Source organism: Carettochelys insculpta, chromosome 14 (genome assembly GCF_033958435.1).
Source record: "Carettochelys insculpta isolate YL-2023 chromosome 14, ASM3395843v1, whole genome shotgun sequence".
Lineage (NCBI taxonomy): Eukaryota > Metazoa > Chordata > Testudines > Carettochelyidae > Carettochelys > Carettochelys insculpta.
In genome coordinates this window covers 2,679,057-2,700,110 of record NC_134150.1, presented here as the reverse complement: position 1 = coordinate 2,700,110, position 21,054 = coordinate 2,679,057, and the positions used below count along the sequence as shown (strand labels likewise).

The 21,054-nt window shown below is 45.1% G+C and overlaps 1 protein-coding gene across 3 annotated transcripts in view; it reads right to left on the bottom strand.

Annotated features, from left to right (window-relative positions):
• Window positions 1-347: 347 nt before the first annotated feature.
• CTCF (CCCTC-binding factor) overlaps window positions 348-21,054 on the bottom strand; it is a 43,940-nt gene continuing 23,233 nt past the window's right edge. For 2 of the 3 annotated variants that reach the window (XM_075009147.1, XM_075009148.1), the window contains exons 2-11: window positions 15,895-16,687; window positions 14,414-14,584; window positions 13,115-13,248; window positions 11,486-11,606; window positions 9,901-10,050; window positions 8,250-8,410; window positions 7,583-7,765; window positions 7,123-7,258; window positions 3,159-3,323; window positions 348-1,957 (exon numbers count right to left, since the gene is read on the bottom strand). In XM_075009147.1, coding sequence (XP_074865248.1) covers window positions 1,776-1,957; window positions 3,159-3,323; window positions 7,123-7,258; window positions 7,583-7,765; window positions 8,250-8,410; window positions 9,901-10,050; window positions 11,486-11,606; window positions 13,115-13,248; window positions 14,414-14,584; window positions 15,895-16,675 — 2,184 coding nt within the window. In that variant the 5' untranslated portion in view covers window positions 16,676-16,687 and the 3' untranslated portion in view covers window positions 348-1,775. The remainder of the gene's footprint in view (window positions 1,958-3,158; window positions 3,324-7,122; window positions 7,259-7,582; window positions 7,766-8,249; window positions 8,411-9,900; window positions 10,051-11,485; window positions 11,607-13,114; window positions 13,249-14,413; window positions 14,585-15,894; window positions 16,688-21,054) is intronic. The other variant, XM_075009149.1, reaches the window with a different exon arrangement.

The following is a 21,054-nucleotide window of genomic DNA, read 5'->3' as shown; positions in this document are numbered from 1 at the left end:
CCAGATGTCAGGTGTGCACTTTTCCAGAAGGACAACAGTGGCTTGTACTTAAGTACCACCCCCCCACTTTTACTCAATTTTTGGAGGTTTTTTCCCCTCCTCCGGCGTTAACAGATGCACTTGGCTGTCCGCATTCCAAGCAGCAGCACTTCCTAGCGCCGGAAGTGTTGAACATCCACTTTCATGCATTTCACACGATTTGAGAGGTCTTCTGTACACTGTCCCAGCCACGGAATTGCAGGCTGCCCAGCTTCCTTCTGGAGGGAGGAGACATTTCTTCACAGGGAGCTGACAGCTCAGAAACTTGTCCAACGGTTAAACAGTACAAAGGAAGCAGGCAGGGAGCACACGTGTTAATCCATTATTATTTATTAGCTGTACAGCAGTATATTCTCCTTCCCAGCTTTCAAACCCCATTACATATTTTATAACAGTTTTTTTTCTTGTGTTGGCTTTCTAAAATAATGAAAAATATCACACAGTACAGCTAAGTACAAAAATGCATCAACCTAGAGTCTGATAGCTAACTGATAGCTCTCTTAAAAGCAATACATAGAAGAAAAATTTGTCTGAAATCAGCAAGACTGAGGCTCTATAAAAAGCTTACATATTTTAAACATGTGACAGTTCATATACAGGCATCATTTGTATTTCACATTATTCCTTTGTTGTCTTTATTTTTATTTTTTTTTAATTTATTTATTTTTTTCAAATCAGAGATCCAAAATTTCATGATTACTGACCTAGTAAAATTTCCCGGCCCAAGTTTCCAGGGCTGCAGTGATCCACTTCGGTCTGAACACAGGATTCATAAACACAAAATACAACTACAAAAGTAGAGCAAAGAAAATGTAGTTGTTGAGTTATAACTGAAAAGAAGGTTAATTATATAGGTCCGTGTGCTTTCAAACCAGATTTCAGTGGATGGGCTTCCACTGTTCTGCAACAGTAGCCTGGGTACATCTTCCTTCTACATGATTGGTTATCAACAGCCTTTCCAACATTTACATGCCACCAATTCTCTTGTCACTTTATTTGCAAGTAATTAAAAACACTGGGGTTTTCTTAATCTGCATTTTTCATCTCTCTTAATTAATGGAAAAAGATTAAAATGTAAAAAAAAAAAAACCAAAACAAAAAAAACGTTATTTACAAGCTTGACCGTGACAGAAATGCTTTTCCCAGAGCAGAGCATGGAGGACAGAACCCAGTTGGAGCATGCCAAAGCTACTGCATGTGGCCGACTTGGAGAACCGGAGCTAGTCGGTGGGGGAAATCAAAACCAAAAAGCATTTTAAAAAGTCTAGGACCCTCCCAAGAAGTCTGAATTTACAGTTAAAAACCCAACTGGGAGAAGGCGGCTGGAGGCCTTTGGAACGCAAAGGGCAAGTCCAGAGCGGTGTACCACAAATTCTAGTCAGGGCTTCCGATTTTCCACTTTTGTGTATTAAAACTTATACATGTAAACACTGTCCTTGGACCATCATTACAATGCAGTTCAGAGCAAAGTGAATAGAGCATCTCACAGGATGACCTCAAGGACTCCAAAATATATCCTACTGCTCCGTGATCCTGTAACGCTAACATAAAACAGCAAGTTCTAGGTAAATCACATTCTAACATCATTTTGAAGGTTTATTTCCCAGTACGTTTGGTAAAATGGTCTAAAATGATGCATTTCCCAAAGCCAAGATAAAAGGTAAAAGGAAAAATAGATTTGAGCCATTTAAACACAGCTCAGGCCAGTTCAGTCAGCAAGCGGGGCCCTTCCTCCATCACCGGTCCATCATGCTCAGGATCATCTCAGGAGTAAGGTCTCCATTGGGAGCTTCCACTACAGCTGGCTGAGCTTCCTCTTCTTCCCCTACTGTTTCTGCCTCAGGTTCTTTCTTCACTTCAACTATAATGTTTTCAATTGCACCCGTGTTCTGGTCTTCAACCTGAATGATTGCTGCAGCTAGGAATGAAGAGAGAGAGATCAGAACCCCCCTTTCACAGCAAGGGGTTTTGAAAAAGACATTTTTCAGTAGTGTTTTATCTCCTTTCTTTCCATGACTCAATTTATTACCAAAACTGGAGACGGACTCTTAACCATCAGTTCACAATACAACCTTAGTTTACCCAAGCTCGTGCCGCCCAACATCTTAGCAGCATTTATATGCTGTCAGACTCCAGTGCTGAGCAGAGCAGGTCTCACCGCGGCAAAGCAACATTTGAATTAATCCTCTGATTTTTTACTAGACTCAAGGGCAGTGCTGGGTTTCAGCAGCCACTCACAGCATCGTTCCCAGAGAGTACTTATCAATAGTGCACAGTCGGGCTGGATGAGTGTAACAAATGGGGCTCTCCAGGTATCAGTTTTGGTACTGGTCTTGTTCAGTATCAGATTCAGATAATGGCACAGGAAGTACACTCACAACATGTGCGAACGATACCAAGCTGGGAGGGGCTGCAAGTGATTTGAGGGATAGGATGAAAATTCAAACTGACAGACAACCTGGAGAAATGATCTGAGGTAAATAGGATGAAAGTCAACAAGGACAAATGGAAAGCACTCTGCTTAGGAAAGAAAAGTCAGCGTCACACACGCAGAATGGGAAGGACTCCCTAGGAAGGAGCACTGCAGAAAGGGATCTGGGGGTCAGAGCGGACCACAAGCTGAGTATGAGTCACCAGTGTGACGCTGCTGCAGAAAAAGCAAACGCGATTCTGGGGTGCATTAACCGGAGTGTGACGAACGAGACACGAGAAGTCATTCTTCCGCTCTGCCCTGAGCAGGCCTAGGGGCTGCACAGCCTCATCTCAGGAGAGGAGCTGAGATGGGATTGTCCAAGTGAGCACTTGTACTGTTAAGCTCCCACTGTAGCCAACACCACTTCAGCTCTCCATCTTTTCACCCCCTCTGCTGGGGGGCACATGCAACAGACAGTGCCTCTGCTCACACACATTAGTAACGCTCAAAGATCAGGTGTCAAGTGGGCAAAGACGACCCAAAGTTCTTCCCCAGCAAACCAACCATCCTGAATGGAGACCCCATCATCACTAACATCCCTAATGCTCTGGTCAACAGAGATGGAAACCCTCAGGAAGACGCACAGAGGCCCACACAAGGCCCTGATAGAGCTGGTCACTACTCTGAAGGGCAGGCAGTAACTTACGCTGGGCTTGTTTTGGTTGGTTGGCTTTCCCTGGCGGCCTTCCTCTTCGTTTCTTAGCAGGTGGTGGTGTGGGAGCCACTGGCTCTACTTCTGGCTCAGCCTCAATTTCTACTGCTGTCTCCTCTTCGTCTTCATTGTCATCCAGATCTGGCTCAGCATTTTCCTCTTTGAAAAAACAGAGCAAAACGGTAAATTTTCAGTTTATGCAGCAACAAAACATCAGCCCCAGCTGCCCACCAGGAGCAAGACCCAACCCTTTGGTGCTCTCTGTTGTACTCATCCTGTGAAGATAGTGCAGGCAGGTAACCTGCTAGTAACAAGGAATTGATGAGAGGGTTTTTCAAGACAGTTGTCCACCTTAGAAGGCTACACATGTAATCTTCCTGAAGAGGAAAAAAGAAACAGCCCCATCCGCAGTACCAATATCACTGTGAAATATTTTATAACTTGAGGGGAAAAAAGGTGCAGCATCTGGGATCAATTCAGTTGCCAAGAGATGGCATGGGAACCTTCAGTCTGCTTCGTTAGCATGGAGACAGCTGGTGGGGTGGGCAGTCTCCCCTCAGCAGCTCAGGCTGTGGAAGGATTATCTAATACAGCTTATTCTCAGCATTTTGACTGGTTTTAAGTGACACATAATGGAGCCCCCACCTTTTCTCTTTTGCTACTCCAGCATCAAATCTCACTACAAGAAACGATTTTCCACACCTTTCTTGGAAAATTACCCTAGCCCCTGAGTTCTGCCTAAAACAAAGTCCACCTCCGCCTGAAATTCCTCTGTGCGGATGCTTGCATTCCGTAACATGTCACCACCCTTTGAACTCCTGACTCTCCCATGCTCCTGCTGTCCTACTGTGCAGAGCTGAAGAGCACAAGCTTCAGGAGGAGAGTGATGAAAGGAAGGTTGTGTGGAGGGCAAAGGGGCTCTCTGTAAGCGCTTTCATTCTACAGAAGAACAGACACGGCCTGTGGCATGTGTTGGAGAGGGGCAAGGGCTGGTGGGGAAGTCACAATAAGCAGCATGCTGCCACTCAGCCAACTGTGGGAAAACACAGTAAGAGCTGGAGGCAGGCAAAGCACCCCTCCCCGAGTCAGAAGGGTGCCATAATAGCCCTGGCCCAGCTCGGATACCAGCCTGACTGTGCAGTGACGGCTAGTGAGAATCACCAGGGCTCCACAGGCCACCGCAGTGTTCCACTCTAAAAGGGGTGGGGAGGGCCATGCACAGACACCAGGGATTCACTTTGCTCCCTTCCCAGAGGTTTCTGAATGGGATGGGACAACATTGTTTCTGGCTCGGCATGCTTCCCACGCTCAGCAGGCCCAGTGCTACGTAACACCACAAAGCATACAAGTGTTCTATGTGCAATCCCCGCTGCAGTGTAATGAGAGGAGCTATCACCCCCTGGGCTCTGTTGCGGTGATCTACCGCCCCAGCTGCACTGGCTTTCTGGCCACACTCATGCTTTGCTGGGCTGCTCATTCTCACCATGCTCCCCTGTCCAAACATTTCCCTCCCATTGAGCACGTACATGCTGTGGTGTTCTATCCCAGGGTTATTAGACCTCTAACTAATACTATCTACAACATGGAAGCAGAAGAAGAAAGACACTAGAATGATTAAACATTCAGCATTCTCCCCCTTTATCCAGCTGATGTCATCACAGCTTTCCACGTGACACTGATATGTTAGCAGTGGTTAGCTGCAGGTTCACGAAACAGGCTTGGGGCAGTGTGCGTTTCATTCTGGGTGTCACTACGCCTCTGTGCCGCAGGCTGTGCTTTTCCGGTTGGCGTATCACCTCTGTGCACTCTGACTCCCTGGGAAGTCTAGGCAGACGAGAGTCAGGAAGTCTTTCTGGCCCCTTTTGAAGCCTTGAAAAGCTCTTCAGCACATAAGCTTTCAGCCAACGCTCTTCCAGCAGAGATTTTTGGCCAGCCTACCCCACCCAGCTTTTTCCAAACCTGGACATGTGCATACGACTGCACAGCTGACAGTCTCTATCAAAAAGCTTCTTCTCGTGCTGTAATCTCTGCTCTTTAACTCTAAGACACAGTTTATCTTTTAAGGACGTGTAACTATGGGGCTCTGCAATGAGGCTTGCTCAGGAAGCACAATTCTGACCCCACTTCTAACGTCCTGAAAAAAAAAGCCTCTTCCAGACTCTCATGCACGTTCTACTCTTCAGTTCTCTCGACCACTGGGAAACACAGTCCTGAGCTGTATCTGCATGTCACACAGCTCCCTGGTGTGCAGCTGGGCCTCTCCTCCAGACACTTTTCAATCAACTTCTGTGACTCCATGGCAAATTTATCAAACAGTTGCACAAAACTCAGGTCATCTGGGACTCTGAATGGAGTGGGTGTGTGCACACATTACTGCATGTGTAACAGCAGGTCAACCTAGAACCCAGCACAAGCGCAAAAGGGGCCAATTTATTTAATGGGTGGATGCTACCAATAATGGATAAGCTTGGAGGCAGAAAGTGGACAGGCAGGACAACTGGAAACCTTGGGAGACAGAGTGAAAGACATGAGCCGCTTCAATTAATCCTGGAAGACAGGGAGGACAATTCACACCCTACGTCCCTAACATACGCAACCCTCTCTGCACTCGAGTGCATGCCATGCCAGCCTAACCGAGGTCCCAGCATTCCAGGTGCCAGACCCAGCTTGCAGAGCTAAGCTCTCAGTTGGACTCAATCAAGGCATTTGTGAATGCAGAAAATGCTCTTCCAGTACAAAGATTTAGCCAGGTTCTAAAAAGAAACAAAGTAAACTAATTCACAAGCAAGAAGCCAGTGGCTGGGGCATTGGGCTGGTATTCAGAAAATCTGCATTCAGTGTTCCCTCTGATTTTTTCCATCCGGGACGCAATAAGTTTTGTTATGCGCACCACCACTAGAAACACAGGCTGCCGGCTGTGGGAGCTCTGCTAATCAGCTGGGTGGCACCTGAATCTCTCACCGGTAGCCAAAAGCGCTCAGCTTAGAGAAAACACTGCCTGCATTCTACTTCTGGCTCAGCCACTGATCTTCAGGACGTCTCCTCTCTGGGGCTCTGGTTTTCCTCATTTGCACTGTGCCCAGCATCATGGGGCCCTGACGCCTTTCGGGGTTACCACAATACAAATCAGCACGCCGATAAAAACAAAATTAAGGCATTTCAATCGATTCTGAACACTGGAAGCTGCTATTTATGGTAAAACAATTACCCTTTATAAGCCAGACCATTCTGAACTCAGGTTCTACGAAATCTCAGCTCTCCCTATCAAACCCCATCCTTTGTCCACCTGTCCCTGTGTATCATTTCCAATGTCGCCACAGGCTCTCACCGCACCCACTGAAAAGAGAAATGAAGAACCACTGTCCCCAGCGCAGACTCTCACATGGTGCACGGCTTACCCTTATGGACAGCAGAACACACACCAACAGCAGCCAGGGAGCCCTACTGACTACAGGCTGTAGCTCCCCAGTGTCTAAGGTGCTAGCACGAGCCACACGTGGCTATTTGGCCGTGTGTGTGGCTGGTTGGCTTAAACAATAAGTTTTCAGAATAGCATAGTTAATTTGCTATTGCAGTAGCCACTACAGCAATTATGGCTTCAGACCTAGTTGGACACCATGGCTATAGCTAGAAGCCTCCTTATTCACAGCATTCAACTTCCACCCACTACACTAACGAGCCCCAGACCCCCACTGCATGATAGCTGGAGCACACTGAGGTACGTGCAGAACACAGGCTATTTACACTTGTAGTGAGTGATGACAAAAAGATCAACTTGTTATATTTACGTGGGTGCACTCCCACAGGTGGAATGAAATGCACACGCAATAACTATGTTGTAGACTTCCAGTGAAAACAGTCTTGACTCTGAAGGCACTGACAGGAAAGGGACTGGCTTACCATACTCTCATAAGGCAGGCTTGGGACATTTAACCAGTTCACAGCAATGCGCTCTTACCACTATCAGAGGAATCTTCTTTTTTAGAACGCATCTTTCTCTTTCTTCCACGTTTTCCTTTCTTAGGCTCCCCTCCATTCTCTCCTTCTACACCATCTGGGCCAGAACAGTTATCCGCATGTCTCGCCATGGTGTTCTAATCAGGGAAAGGAAAACCAACACCCAATCAAAACCAGGCAGCAGGTCAAGCCTGAGTGTACTGCTGATAGCTTAGCCCTTAAAACAAACCAGTAATAGATCCTCACTGAGGTAGAATCCAGAGGAACCAACAACTGCACTAGCATACGATTGAGTTTTGTCATCTGCTCTCTTTTCAGTTTGGGTAAGTGGTTACTGCTGCAAAGAATGCACTAAGTGTGATCTGTGTCCAGCTCTCCTTCTCAAACACATGCTTGTTGCTTGTTTTGCTATGAAACACCACCCCCTCTGCACCTCCTTGCAGCCTGGTCTGCTCACTTACCCTGCGAGTGAACGTCTTCCCACACTTCGAACAGACAAAGGCAGCAGGGACGAAGTTGGGGTCGTGGTAACGTTTGAAGTGCATATCGAGAAGCTGTTTCTGACGGAAGGTTTTATCACAATGGCTACAGGCGTAAGGCTTTTCTCCAGTATGGGTTCGTTTGTGCATGATCATATGCCGCTCCTGTCATTCAGGGAGAGACACGCTCAGAAGAGTAAGCAAAACAAAGCAGTGGCGAACAGACCAGACATATGAACACAAAAGGGCAGTGGTTGTCATTGCTTGGGGGGGCTCTATTTCATACTGAAATCAGTATTTGGGAGGTGGGGTGGAAACTCCTTCAGGTGAGCTGAGACACCTCCCTCCATTTTACATTCAGCTTCCAAGATCCTAACCGCACTCTTTTTCCTCTGTGCTAACCAAGACTCCAGTGCTGTGACAAGCATATTCCACTGTCTCCTTTAGAAGATAAACTTCTCTGAAGAGATCCTCTGCTGAGGTAAAAGGCACTCAGCTTTCCCCATCAATTCTTAAACAGACTGAAAGAGGAGGCATCAAGACATCAGCTGCTTTACCTCTACAATGCCTGGATAAGAATGCTGTTCTGGATGTTCAAAAAGGCTGTGTGAACAGCCAGCCTCCCAGGAACCATCACTACTAGACTTACCTGTCTGCATGCATAATCACACTGGTCACACTTGAAGCGCTTCTCATTCTTGTGAGATTTCTGATGCTGGATGAGAGCGTATCGCTCGTGGAATACGGCATCACAGTAACGACACTTCTTGCCCTGCTCAATGTAGGAATGCTGCTTTCTCAAATGAACACCTAACAGCACAAGAAACAAAGTCTTTAACCCTCTGCTTTCCTTGTATTACAGCTGGTAAAGATATTCGCTTAATATCTGTCCTCTCGGGTGCTTCATTACACAGGCTGAGCTTCTCTTGTCCAGCACCCTTGGGACCTAATTGGTGCCAGACGAGGGAATTGCCAGACCACGGGAGGTCAATATGGTCTACCGGCATTAACACCACTTCCACTGCTCACTGGGCTCTTGGAAGACATATGGGATAAATTACAGCTAAGTAACAGCATGGAACACTGAGAGCCAGGACCAGTGGCTTTAAACAAACTTTATGGGACTGTGGGAAATTTGGCCACACCCACGATCTCTGGCTAACAAAAATCATGTTGGACTACGGATGTTGCTGGATGAGAGTGTTCTGGATTAGAGAGGTTCATCCTGTAGAGCCAATTGGAAGCCAAAAGCCTGGACCCCCTTAATACTTTGAAATTACAGCAAGAACGCTTTGCCACACAATTGGGATTTTCTTCCTGAAATGTCTGTTTTACTGTTTACCAAAAGGAAGCTTATTTCCATTCCCAAACCAAATGCACAAACACTATCTTGCTAGGAAAGCACCTGAGAACTAACAGTTCATTAATAAGCTAATTAAATATCTGCTTTATTGAACCACAAAATTATGTCCTGTGAAGAAAAGAAGTTAAATGCAAAGCAGACAATTTTGTTGTTGAGTGCGACAAAGCAGTGAGAATCAGGCTAGAGTTTACGGTTAGTGGTTTCTTTGCTTTGTGCATTTCCATTTATTTTGCAAAGAGGTTAAAAATAGCCAATTGTAAAAATGAGAAGAACAGATCACACAAGTCAAAGTGGAAGTACCAGAAGCCCCGTCATGTCATACATCACTACAGAACTATTATCAACTCCCTACATTATGACAATAGCAGTTTACAAAACAAACCTTGAAAGACTTGAGAACTACACTACTGCAACCCAGCAGTCAGAACCCCACACAGTGTACAACGGCGATCACAAATAATTTAATATGTAGGATTTCTTTTCTATGGAAAGCTGCGGAGGGACTCCTGCTCAGAACACAGTCATTTAACTGCTCGAGTTTAGCTTAGGACAGCATGGTTTTGACTTTAAATACTGAGCCTTATATGGGCAGGTACAGATAATTTCATAGAGCCAACAAGCAACATTTCCATTTTGGCTCAATCAGTGCATGCCAGTAGGGTGCCAGCCTGCTTTGCACTCTGGGTAAGCAGGCTGCCACTCTGGAATAGCATTAGACACAACCAAGGGTTTTCACAGTAAGGGGTGACTATTATAAATCAACAAATTACTGCCACGGGTCAGTAAATACCGTATTTTGCACCACTCATGAGGACCCCCAGCCGCGGTAATTTAGTCTATATTAATCTCTGTATCTGTGTGAAAACTCCCCCATCCGCTCTGGGAAATTCTGGCCTGCTGAAAGCCAGTTTTCAGCACAAGGTTAAGCGGAGCTCACCTAAGTCACTCTTTCTTGCTATGACAGTGTCGCAGTGAGGGCAGTGAAATTTGGCCACATTCTCCGTGTGCTTCTGTAATATGTGCATTTTCATAGTGCCGCTCTGGGTGAAGCGAGCATGACAGATGTAACATTCATAAGGCTTCTCTCCTTTGGTAGGGGAAAAAAAAAGAGAGTGCATGGAGTTAACAGAACTAATCAGTCTAGTCTAATTAAACACACATTTGAACTGGAAAGAACAGTCCAAAAGGGGCTTTGGTGGCACAGTAATTTAGTGCTCTGAGGATCTACCGCTTTCAGAGGCTAGGGGACATTAGGGAAGTCTCATTCCCCTGCTACACATTTGCCCATATCACACAGCCACTGTGTAAATCAGCACTTCAGTTCCAAAATGGACCTGCCTCCCTGAGGATGTCGGTATAGTAAGAGTTTTGTGAGGGGCTCCTGTGCAACATGCCAGGATCTAGCACACACTATTAGACTCTGGCTTTTACAAGAGCCAATATCCCTTCCCCTTGTACACAGTTACAGACATTTTCCTTTACACCTCAGCAGCAAGATGAGTATTACACTAGTGTTTGGTGTCAATTATCCAGCTGGGCTGAAAGCCACCGCTGGTCCTGGGACAAAGGGTGGGGAGGGGGCTGGTTGCATGCCCAGAAGGGGTAGGGCCTAAGGCAGTGTTTCTTAAACTGTGTTCCATGGCACAGTGGTGTTCTGTGGAAAAACTTGCAGGTGTGCTGCGAGTATTTGGAAAATGTACTTCAAAGCTTTTAATATCATACGCTGATTGTCTGTATCTTCTGTTATTAAACCAGATACAATGTTACTTTTTCATTGCTATGATACCTAATCAAATTACTTCATTTTGGTTTTGCTGTATATGTTGCTGTTTGGTTTTTTCTTTTTGCCTGACAATTTTTTAAAGACAATTTTCAGGGGTGTTCCGCATTAAAAATTATTATTGTTTGGTGTTTCGTGGTCTCAAGAAGTTTAAGAAACACCAGCCTCAGGTATTCAGCCCTCAGCACCACCTGGACCGGGGTTCTGCTCCACCACCCCCTCAGCAGCTGAAGCTCCAGTCCCATTTAAACACTGCCCCCTTTGCTGCCGTTGGCCACAGCCCGTCCCCAGGTAGTTGGGTCTGCAATTACCCATGTAGTTTTCACAAACCAGTTTAGTGAGATGCTCCTGTATCAAACACTGAACAAGCAGTACCCCATATGTCTGTGTGAACACTGAAGGTGGAATAAGCCCTCATGTTCAGATTCACCCTCCTACTCTATGGCATGCCTGTATTCTTGAGCTCTCACTCCACTAAACACGTGTTTAGTTTTCTAGGACAAAACTGGAGATGGGCTTTCTCAGCAGACTCACGTTTCTCCATTCAGTAACACTTTTCAATTTACGGATTTAGACGCTAAACTCAGGCGCATGCTCTTCACTTGCAGACTTTTCTGCTTAAACATGAAGCAGTCTTTCACCTTCCTAGTTCAAGGTGACAGGTGTGTTGAGAGCTAGCCCACGTTAACCTTCCTGCACTCCTCTGCCCAATGCGGAAGCCCCAAAAGCGTGGAATCAATACCAGAGTGGGTTCTCATGTGCCTCTTCAGTTTGTAAGTGTCCCTGCTGGCATAACTGCACAAGCTGCACTGGAATGGGCGCTCTCCCGTGTGAGAGCGAATGTGGCGTTTCAACTTGCTGACCTGAAATCAAAGAAGGTGATCAGTGTTTGCAGACACGAGTAAGCCAGCTTTTCAGAATCCAAGCCATGAAATTCGGCAGTAAGTTTTGATGGTTTTAAACTGAAGGACTCTGCTGGGCTTCTGATGTCTTGTATCACCCAAAAGGTTCAAGCCCACATTACAAACCATACAGATGGGATTTGGAATAGCCTTGGCTACAGAATGTGTGGATGTTGCCTGGTTACTGACCCACAACAAACCCCAGCACAAGCTAGTTCCAGAGAAGGATGCATATAGTGATTATCTGGTTATTTCTCCACCAATAATCACTGCACTGCATTCATTGCACCCGTCAGAACTTCAAATCCATAAAGTGCTCCCATTAAAAGTCCACAGCAACTGTACAGCAAAAGAACCTAGATAGTGCCGCTGGCTGGGTTAAACCTTGTTGTTACAAATCGGACATAACCCACCATTGTTCATTCAAGAAGTGACTAAAACAACAGTCTCCAAACCCAAAACAAAGGCAAAAGTCAGGCTGCCCAGAAATATGTGCATGAGAAGGAGGACTAAGCTAAAGCAAAGCCTGGAGAATCTGTGATCCTGACAGAAGCCTAAGAGTGGGCTTGTGGTACTGGCGAAAGAGGGGTGGGGCTATAAGACAAGAACCTCTTGTTTGGCTCTTCTTGTGTTCAAAGAAACAGAATTTTGTATATTTCCCTTCAATGAGCAAAAAATACCTTCTGTCACCATTTGCTACACCTAACCAAAGCACCCCCAACATCCTGAATCTGGCTAACCCGTCAGATCACTTTCATGCCGGACCATCTCACCATGCCCCACTCCTGTCAACAATCCTGACCCTCAGTTTGCCTAAGCCTCCTCTCCCTTCAACCCCGCACCAAAGTTACATTTAGTTTTTAAAAAATTCTCCTTCTGCTTCAGTGCTGTTTAGGGAAAGGAGAAGAACTTTACAGAAAGCCACCTCCCAGTCGGCTTTTCAGTAATTGTGAACAAGAGGAAGGACTGTTAGAAAACAGACAAATGGCAGATGGTCATTCTTCTTAACAAGAAAGTGCACTGCACAAGGGTGAGAGCACACTGAAGTATAAAGATCCAAAGGCGTTACCAACCATAAAGTACATTTATCTGAAGATACTGTTACCTGCTACACCCTGGAGTTAGCCAATTAACCCTGAATGTTGAATTTTATTAATAAAAAGTCTGCTATTGGGTCACCAAAGGCGAGTGAAAAATTACTCGGCTTTTTATGTTCATTCCACCCACAAACCAATTTCTCTCCCTCTTTTTTTTTTTTTTTTTTTTTTTTTAATATATATATATATATAAAGTCTCCCCATGTCCTCTCAGTGAGGGAGTTTAACACAAATTCTGTTCAAAGACCTTTTTTACAGGGAAAGTCTAAACTCCCGTATAGAAAAAGTGTTCCCATGGAAATGGTTAACGCCGTCCCTTGCCACGTATGGCGGGAATGACTGGTTGTGTTGGAATGATGAACCTTAACATACCTCTACACTAGCATAGTCACACATTGAACACTTGAATGGTTTCTCGTGAGTATGTTTGTAACGGCGATGCCGAACCAACTCTCCACTGGTCACAAAGGCCATGTCGCAGTCTGGGCACTTGTGAGGGCGTGTACCTAAGCGTGTAGAGCCAAAAAGGAGGGGGAAAATGTTCAAGTTAAGTGTTAAGCCAACATAAAAATACATTAGCTTTGCCTTTATAACTTAGAATTCATAATCTGAAAAACCTGAGGCCCTGTGGTACAGACATTGTGCACAACAACAGAAAATGTACCACTTTTGGGTAAAATAACCATCAGATTACTTAAGAGATTTACAATTTGTGAGGATGATCAAAAGGATGCATTTATCTTAATGACGGCATTTATCTTAATGACGTCGTCTCTACAGATAACAAAACACTGTACAATCTTCAGATCTCACAGTTATTCCTAGAATCCATGCATTTTGCTAGGTCTTGTGTGCATAACAGAAATTTGGGCTGTGGAAACGTCTTCACCATCCACTCGCTTTACTGCAAGCAGTGGCTTAATTTTCGTTCTCGTTCCCTTTAACTATACCACTAGACAAGAAGCCTCTATAATGAAACTAAGTAAATATCTTCTATTTTTCCCTCTAATGTAAACTTTAAATAAATGTTGAATAGTGACAAAGAGGAAGCCGGGCTAGTCTACACACTATCAAAACAGAAAGCAGTCAAGTAGCACTCTAAAGACTAGCAAAATGGTTTATTAGGTGAGCTTTGGTGGGACAGACCCACTTCTTCAGACCACAAAAGCTCACCTAATAAACCATTTTGCTAGTCTTTAGAGTGCTACTTGACTGCTTTCTGTTTTAAATAAATGTGTACTGGTCCCCTTTACACTCTTCTCTTGAGGGTCCCTGTCCCGTTCTTGTCCTGCTTGCTCACAAGTAGAAGCATCAGCCTGGAACTGATATAAGTTTAGGGCCCCAACCAACTTCCACTGAAGTGAAGTGTTTTCCAAGAGCTTCAGAGGAAGCTGGATCATGCCATGTGTCAGGTATTTCCATGCACACACTACGCTTCTCCACTGGCCCAGCAGGACACATAGCAAACAGGGCCCATAGGAGAAACACTGAGGTAACAAGCCCCTATGAAATCCTCTCCCTATGGAACTATCCTGTAGGAGAACTGTTCAAGATACAAGGGATGGAGTGACTAATATGAAGGGATGAATTCTCTAAAATCCCTACCATACAGGAAGTGTAAGTATACCAATGTCTTTACCGATTGCACAGCATTTCCTCTGCAAACCATACCTGTGTGAGTGTTGAGGTGGTTCCTCAGCAGCGTAACTGTCCGGAAAGCTCTACCACAGAGATGGCACTTGTGTGGTCTTTCGTCAGTGTGACTTTTCATGTGGCGGTCCAAGTTAGAGCGACGCGGACAGGTATAACTACACAGCTCACATTGGAATGTCTTCTTTACACCTGGCCACAAAGCAAACCAGCTTTATTCTGACTGGCCATGTACACTACCGCACTATACTACGTTAGGTTTCAGATTTCAATAGTCTTTCCTTGTTCCATGAAATTATTTCATAGAAAGTAATCTTGCACAACTGTACTTTGTAACAGAAATAGGAGAAGTGACATGCCATCTATCGTTTTAAGATTTTTAAATCAACATGCCAATAATCATCTTCTTTCTGAACTGGGACACAGGGGTCTCTCGTATTAATCATCAAAACGTATGGTCAAGAGAAAAATCAAAACACAAACACCACACACAATTCTATCTGGCAGTTGGTTAAAAAAACCCAAAAAGCAGCATCTGTTTTGGTTTTTTTTGGTTGGTGTAAAACAGTTGTTAAAAATATTAAAACCTCAGAAACATATAAATATATCCAGGGCTATGTAGTACAACAATATGTCTAGCTGTACAGTAGCAACAAGTTTACAGTATCATATTTAAAGCAAAGTAAATGGCTATGTAGTACAGGTATAGAAGATGGAGGCACAACAAGCTTTTTCTTATCGTTGTACTTAATCACAGAGAACATTTTTATTGGTACAAGGGCTTTAGTCCAATTACAGTCCGGTGAGGTCTCTGTCATTTCTTTTTCTGCCCTTTTGTAAGTTCCCATCGTGACAAATACATTTTAAACAGTGCTACAGGTTTGCACGTCTCTGGTCCAGCACCCTGGGGACGTGAGCAGCCCCAGACAAGGGAGTCTACCGGACCAAGGGAGGTCAATCCCCTCAGGGCTCTTGTCCTGGCACCAGCCCCAATTCCTTCCAGACTTCCTGCTGGCTCCCCGGCCCCACAGCTCCCCAGCTGGCTCCCCTCCCCCCACAGCTCCCTGGCTGACTCCCGGCTGGTGGTTTTCTGGCCAGCTTCCCACCAGCTCCCTGTCTTCCCAGTCCTGCTGTTCCCTGGCCAGCTCCCCAGCCTCCGGGCCCCCGTCACTTACCACTGGCTCTCCAGCCACTGAAGCCTGCTGGTTTCTGCTTCTCAGCTTCCCCCTTTCTCCCCTTGCAGGGCTTGAGGCATGGGCTTTAACCCCACCCCCCTTTCACACCCCAAGCTGCAGCAGGGCCAGTGGGGATGACAGCTCTGGCCCAGGCCAGCTGGCCAGCCGCGACTATGGCCCCAGCCATTGCCCTGCTGATGCAGGTCCTCCCCGAGCCCTGGGACTCTCGAGTCCTGCAACAGCCGTGGTCATGCCGGACCACGGATGATGCCAGGTAAGAGAATACCAGATTTAAGAGGTTGAACCAGTACTTAATTATGAATGTACCTTTCTTTTTGATTTTTGTTGGTTTAGGAGGCTTCATGTTGCCTACCACCTTCTCCGCATTAACCTCTGACAGCAAACCTTCCTGCTGCTCCTCTTCGAAGTCGTACACAGACACGTCCACATCTTTGCCTTCCTCCGTGTATCGGAGCTTGCTCTTTTTGGTCTTCTTTGTTTTTTTGGCTGGTGGCTGATAGTCTGGATCTTTCTGCCAATTGGGATCTTCCTGTGGCTGAAGTTCACCTTGTTCTAGCGTCTCCACCTCACCATTTGCACCTACTTTCACTACTTGGAACCCTTCCGGTAAAGGGAGCGTGTGACAGATCATGGGCTCGCCCTCCTGCAGGCCTCCTTTGGAAACCTCATTTTCATAGGCTCCCTGAAGCTCTTCCACAGATGTAGTGGCAACAGGTACAGTCACTGGAACAGGTACTTGGACAAGCTGAAGCTCACCAAGGTTTATAGGCTGTTCTTCCATATTAACAACCTGAAGCGTTATTATCTGTGTGTCATCTACTGTCGCCTCTGCTTCCTGAGGCACTGCGCCTTCCATTACTTCCGTCTTCATCTGAAGTAGCGTCGGATCCAACTGCTCCATCATCACCATTTGCACCCCACCGCTGACATCCTGCACTACTTCACCCCCATCCGCTTGGTTCGGTGGTATATGGCAAGCATCCTCCTCCTGACCACCTTCACGGCGTCTCTGATAGGTCTTTCTTTCCTTCCCCTTAATGAAAGTTTCAGACTCCTCCCCAATAGCTTCGATTGCCTCGCTTTCCATTTTGCCTCCCTGCTGTGGAAACAAGAAAGGTATTTTACAGGGTCACTTAGATGACTGTTTTGACAACGAGCAGTACAAATCGATGGGATGGAAGTTGAGGCTGAAGATGAATGGTCAAACAAAAGGGATGTGTTACATTCACTGACATTCTAACATGGAAACAAAGCAGAACTTTGGATTCACATTCTACTGGCCTACTGATGGCAACATAGCTTTAATGCCCAAGTTGTAATAGAACACAGTCTGAAGTGAGACAACTACTGTGCCACTTTCAGGGAAGGAAGGGATGGGAGAACGATATTAAAAGATATGCACGTTTCCTTCTTCAAAATTTAAAAACCTACAAATCCCAAAAGGTCGGATGTACACTGCTTAATAAAGAACTGCTTACGCATCTCATAGTTTTACTTTACACAGTTGCCAGCAAAATCAAAAGAGGCAATCCTGAACCATTTATTTTTAAAACGTATGCAAATAAAGACGATATAGTTGCAACCAGCTTTCCTTTTGAAACTCCAAGTACACATTGGCTTGGAAATTTCATTTGGCCCTAAGACTGCAAGATTTAGCCCTAAGACAAGAGGAAGGTGTTTCTGCAAAATCTGAAGAAAGTGTAACCTGTGTGAGAACTACCCCAAACGAAAATTCTGATGAAGTCTCATTCCTTTGTCTCCCTCTTGCTCACAAAAATTACTATTTTCCATGTTGTACAACCTCAGGAATAATTCATATGCAGTAACATTTAAAGGAAACAGATGATTCAGTAACATTTGCTGCAGACACTTTGAGGCCCAACCCTGCTCCTGTTAGCATTAAGATGCCAAGATGTTTGAGATGCCAATTTCAGTGGAAGCAGGATCAGAGGCTACATGTATTTTGGCATGTTGCCCTCTACTGGCCAGCCGCAGCTTAGCAAAAATATAAAAGATCCTTCTATAGCTAACACCTTCCCTTGGCTCAAGTGGCTTGCATTCTTGGAGCAGCCAGACTGGGAAACTAGTGGTTTATAGTAGAGAAGTGTGTAGTAAGGTGTTTGCTTTTTCTGTGCGTAAGGTTGCTAGCACAATCATAACGGAAGGCTGACCGATTCCCCTTGTAACTAAACAGATATTTTCATGCTTTCAAAAGGTTTGGAGCTAAGTTTTGCTGGAAATAAGAACATTTCAGAATTTCTTTTTTAAATTAAAAAGCTAGTATATGTAAACCCAATTCCATTCTGAAATTTGCCTAGTATTGTTTGTCACCCGGTCTTTAAAAACAGATCACTAGAAAACAAAGCTTGAAGCACTGACAGATTTTGACAATGACCCGTATAACAACATAGTTTTCAGTAAAAATAGTCAGATGTTAAAGAAGTTGCAATTATTGGAAACTAGACACATCTGTGTCAAAGCCAACGGAGAAAAACCATGATGACAGTGACTATTTTCATCCCCTGCCAATGAACGAGCTGAGGTTCTCATTTAGAAAACAGAAAAATTCCAGAATTAGGTAAAATGACAACTCCACCTCTATTCCCCACCAAAATAGTCCCTCAGTGTAAAGAGAACACACATGGATCCTATTTACAGATGGGACAGCAGAGAATCAAACTTTAAATTAATGTGTATTAATTTTAAGCTACAACTAAAATCAAAATCAGATGACTGATCTGAGATGAGCCACCCAACATTAGACCAAAGGGTTTTAAAACTTTACGCTTAGTTAAGCTGGCTAATTTGGGGTTTACAATGCAGGCAAGCTTTGTTTGGTGCTTTGGGTTACTAAAGATAAAAGGCGTTAGGTAAACACAAAGTACATTAGATGCATTTATATTGGGTAAATAAAGCACAAACGTTTGCTGCTTGCTTTCCAGTGGTACTGAGCACAAAACTTCTATTTGATTTTAGTGGGAATTGTTCAGCAACTCTGAACATCAGGCCACTTAAACCCTTGGTTAAGTATGATGTAGATTAACTTCAGATATTAATTCTGGGGGGGGGGGGGGAAGAGGTATGCAGGCATATTGCACACACTGCTATCTGTCTCTATTCACATCTACTTCATTGTGTCTTCTAACATTTCTCCCTTCTCAATTCTGATTATTCTCTCGAAGCTCTGTGTTGACCTGATAATACACCAACAACACGGTCTGCTGAAACTGGGGTTCACCTGCTGGCGTGCAACTTACGACTTTCAGAATGTTTCTTGCAACAAGAAGTTGCCATCTCCAGGGGGCACTAAATACCAGAAAGACTGATATTTTGCTTCACATACAGCATGCCTCCCTCTTTCCTAACATTAGAGCTAGTCACTGTACACGGTACATGGACAAACAGCTGAGGAAGACCTGAGTACCTAATACTAACTGGCAGTCTGCAGGGGCTCAGAACAGACCTTTGTTTTTATCCCATAGTGGGACCACCTGGGAGTCCCATACACAGGGGGTCCAACAAAGCTAAGTTGCTTGGACTTCAGCTTGGTCATGGGCAGAGGGAGTTGAGCTTCAATCTCAGTGGCAGGGCTTAGGCTTTCTGCCCTGGGCCTGACCAAGTCTAAAAGCCCACCCTGCCATCTGCTTTATTTGGTGGACCCTCTAAAACCTGCTTGTGACCCCCCACAGGAGACCTGGGGCTCCTGGTTGAGAACTGCTGCTCTAATCAAACACAATTAGCCCAGGTGTTTGTCCCTCTTAATCGCCTATGTTCCACCCAAGGAGGCATCACTAAGTGCAAAGATAGAATGGAGCTGGGTAAATCAAGCAATGCAGCATGATAACGAAGACAAAGGAATAGGGAAAACAGAAACTGAATATGGGCCTTAGTGCTAAACTACACAGATTCAGAAGCTGCCTTTACTCTAAGACATTGCAGTAGAACACAAGTCTGCACAAAAGTCCTGTAAGTCGATGTATAAAGAAGGAATAGTCCACAAACTCCTGGTAAGCTACAATGGTGACCTTGCTGACTTCTGAATAATGCAACACTGCATCCACTGAAGCCACTATTCCATTGGCACTTACTATTCAAGAAGGAACCCAAGGGGCATGTACTTCAACTCCTCTTTCCTTATGACAAACAGCACAAGTAGACATTGGTATTCGCCAGTCCTTCCCAGGAAAAGGGAAGGCCGAGCAACTGACCAAGTGAAAGCGTACACTAAAAAATAAAGTCATTTAAGGTAACACGACATACAGCTGCAACAATTACTTGGCTTTGCTTGCCCACGCTGCACTCCTCGTGTTAATGCTACACATTTGCACCAATACCACTTCCCCTGACAGAGCACTGCTATCCCACTGAGCTCGCCACCGTCTAAGCACAAGGTTGGTAGTGCTTCATAGGGGAAAACAAGGTGTGCAGAGGGACCTGAAACAAGGTTTCAGCATCCCATGGTGCAGGTTTCTTCATGCCATAAAGTTGAGAGCCTCTTTTCAAAACTGTGGCTCACCTGCACAGCCGCCATCTCTATAAGCAGTATGGATATGGCATAGCTCTGTTCCATCCAGTGGGCCATTGTGAGCACACTGCGCTTCATCTGCAGTATTTGTAGAGCTGCCAGCAAAGGACTGTGACACTGGGCAATATGCAGGACATAGTGGATGGTTCTGTAGCAATACAATTCCCAAACTGTGGTGGGGCAACAGATGGCATGTATATTCCTATTTTGATACCAGACAACCTTGCCAGAGTGCATCAACAGAAAGGGACACTGTTCTATGTTATTGCAAGCACAGGTGAATCACTGGGAGAGTTTTACCAACATCAATGCAGGATGGTCATGGAAAGGTATATGATGCATGCATCTTTAAAAACAAATGCCAGTTCAGAAAGCTCCACACAGGGACCAAGGGGACACTAGGGGGGATGCTGAAATGCCAGCAGTGATCCTGGGAGACCCAGCCTAATGCTCTTGGCACTATACACCTGCCATCTTGACAGCAGCAGAGAACTTCATTGACAGGCTGAGCAGGTGCAGGAGGACCCCTGAAAGTGCCTTTTGGTCATTTGAAAGGCTGCTGGAATGGCTTACTCAAGATCAGACCTCAGTGGAAAGAGATCCAAATAGGTGTTATATGCCCGCCATGTGCTTCCCAATATGTGTGAAGAAAAGAGGGAAAAGTGACTGCTGAGGCTGAAAGCAGAAGTGGAACAGCTATCTGCTGATTTTCAGCAGCTGTATACCAGGACTATAACAAAAGCTCATCAGGGAGCTGTATAACTCAGAGAGAGTTGAAAGAACATTTTAATAGTGAGCCACAGTAATGTGTTCTAGTGCACTCAGACCAACATTGTGTTTTTTCACCCTATGAACCTTGCGATGCATGCAGTGTGTGTAATAACACAACACCAGAAATGCACCTATTGCTAGTTTCTCTGAATGTAAGCCCCAGCCAGCCT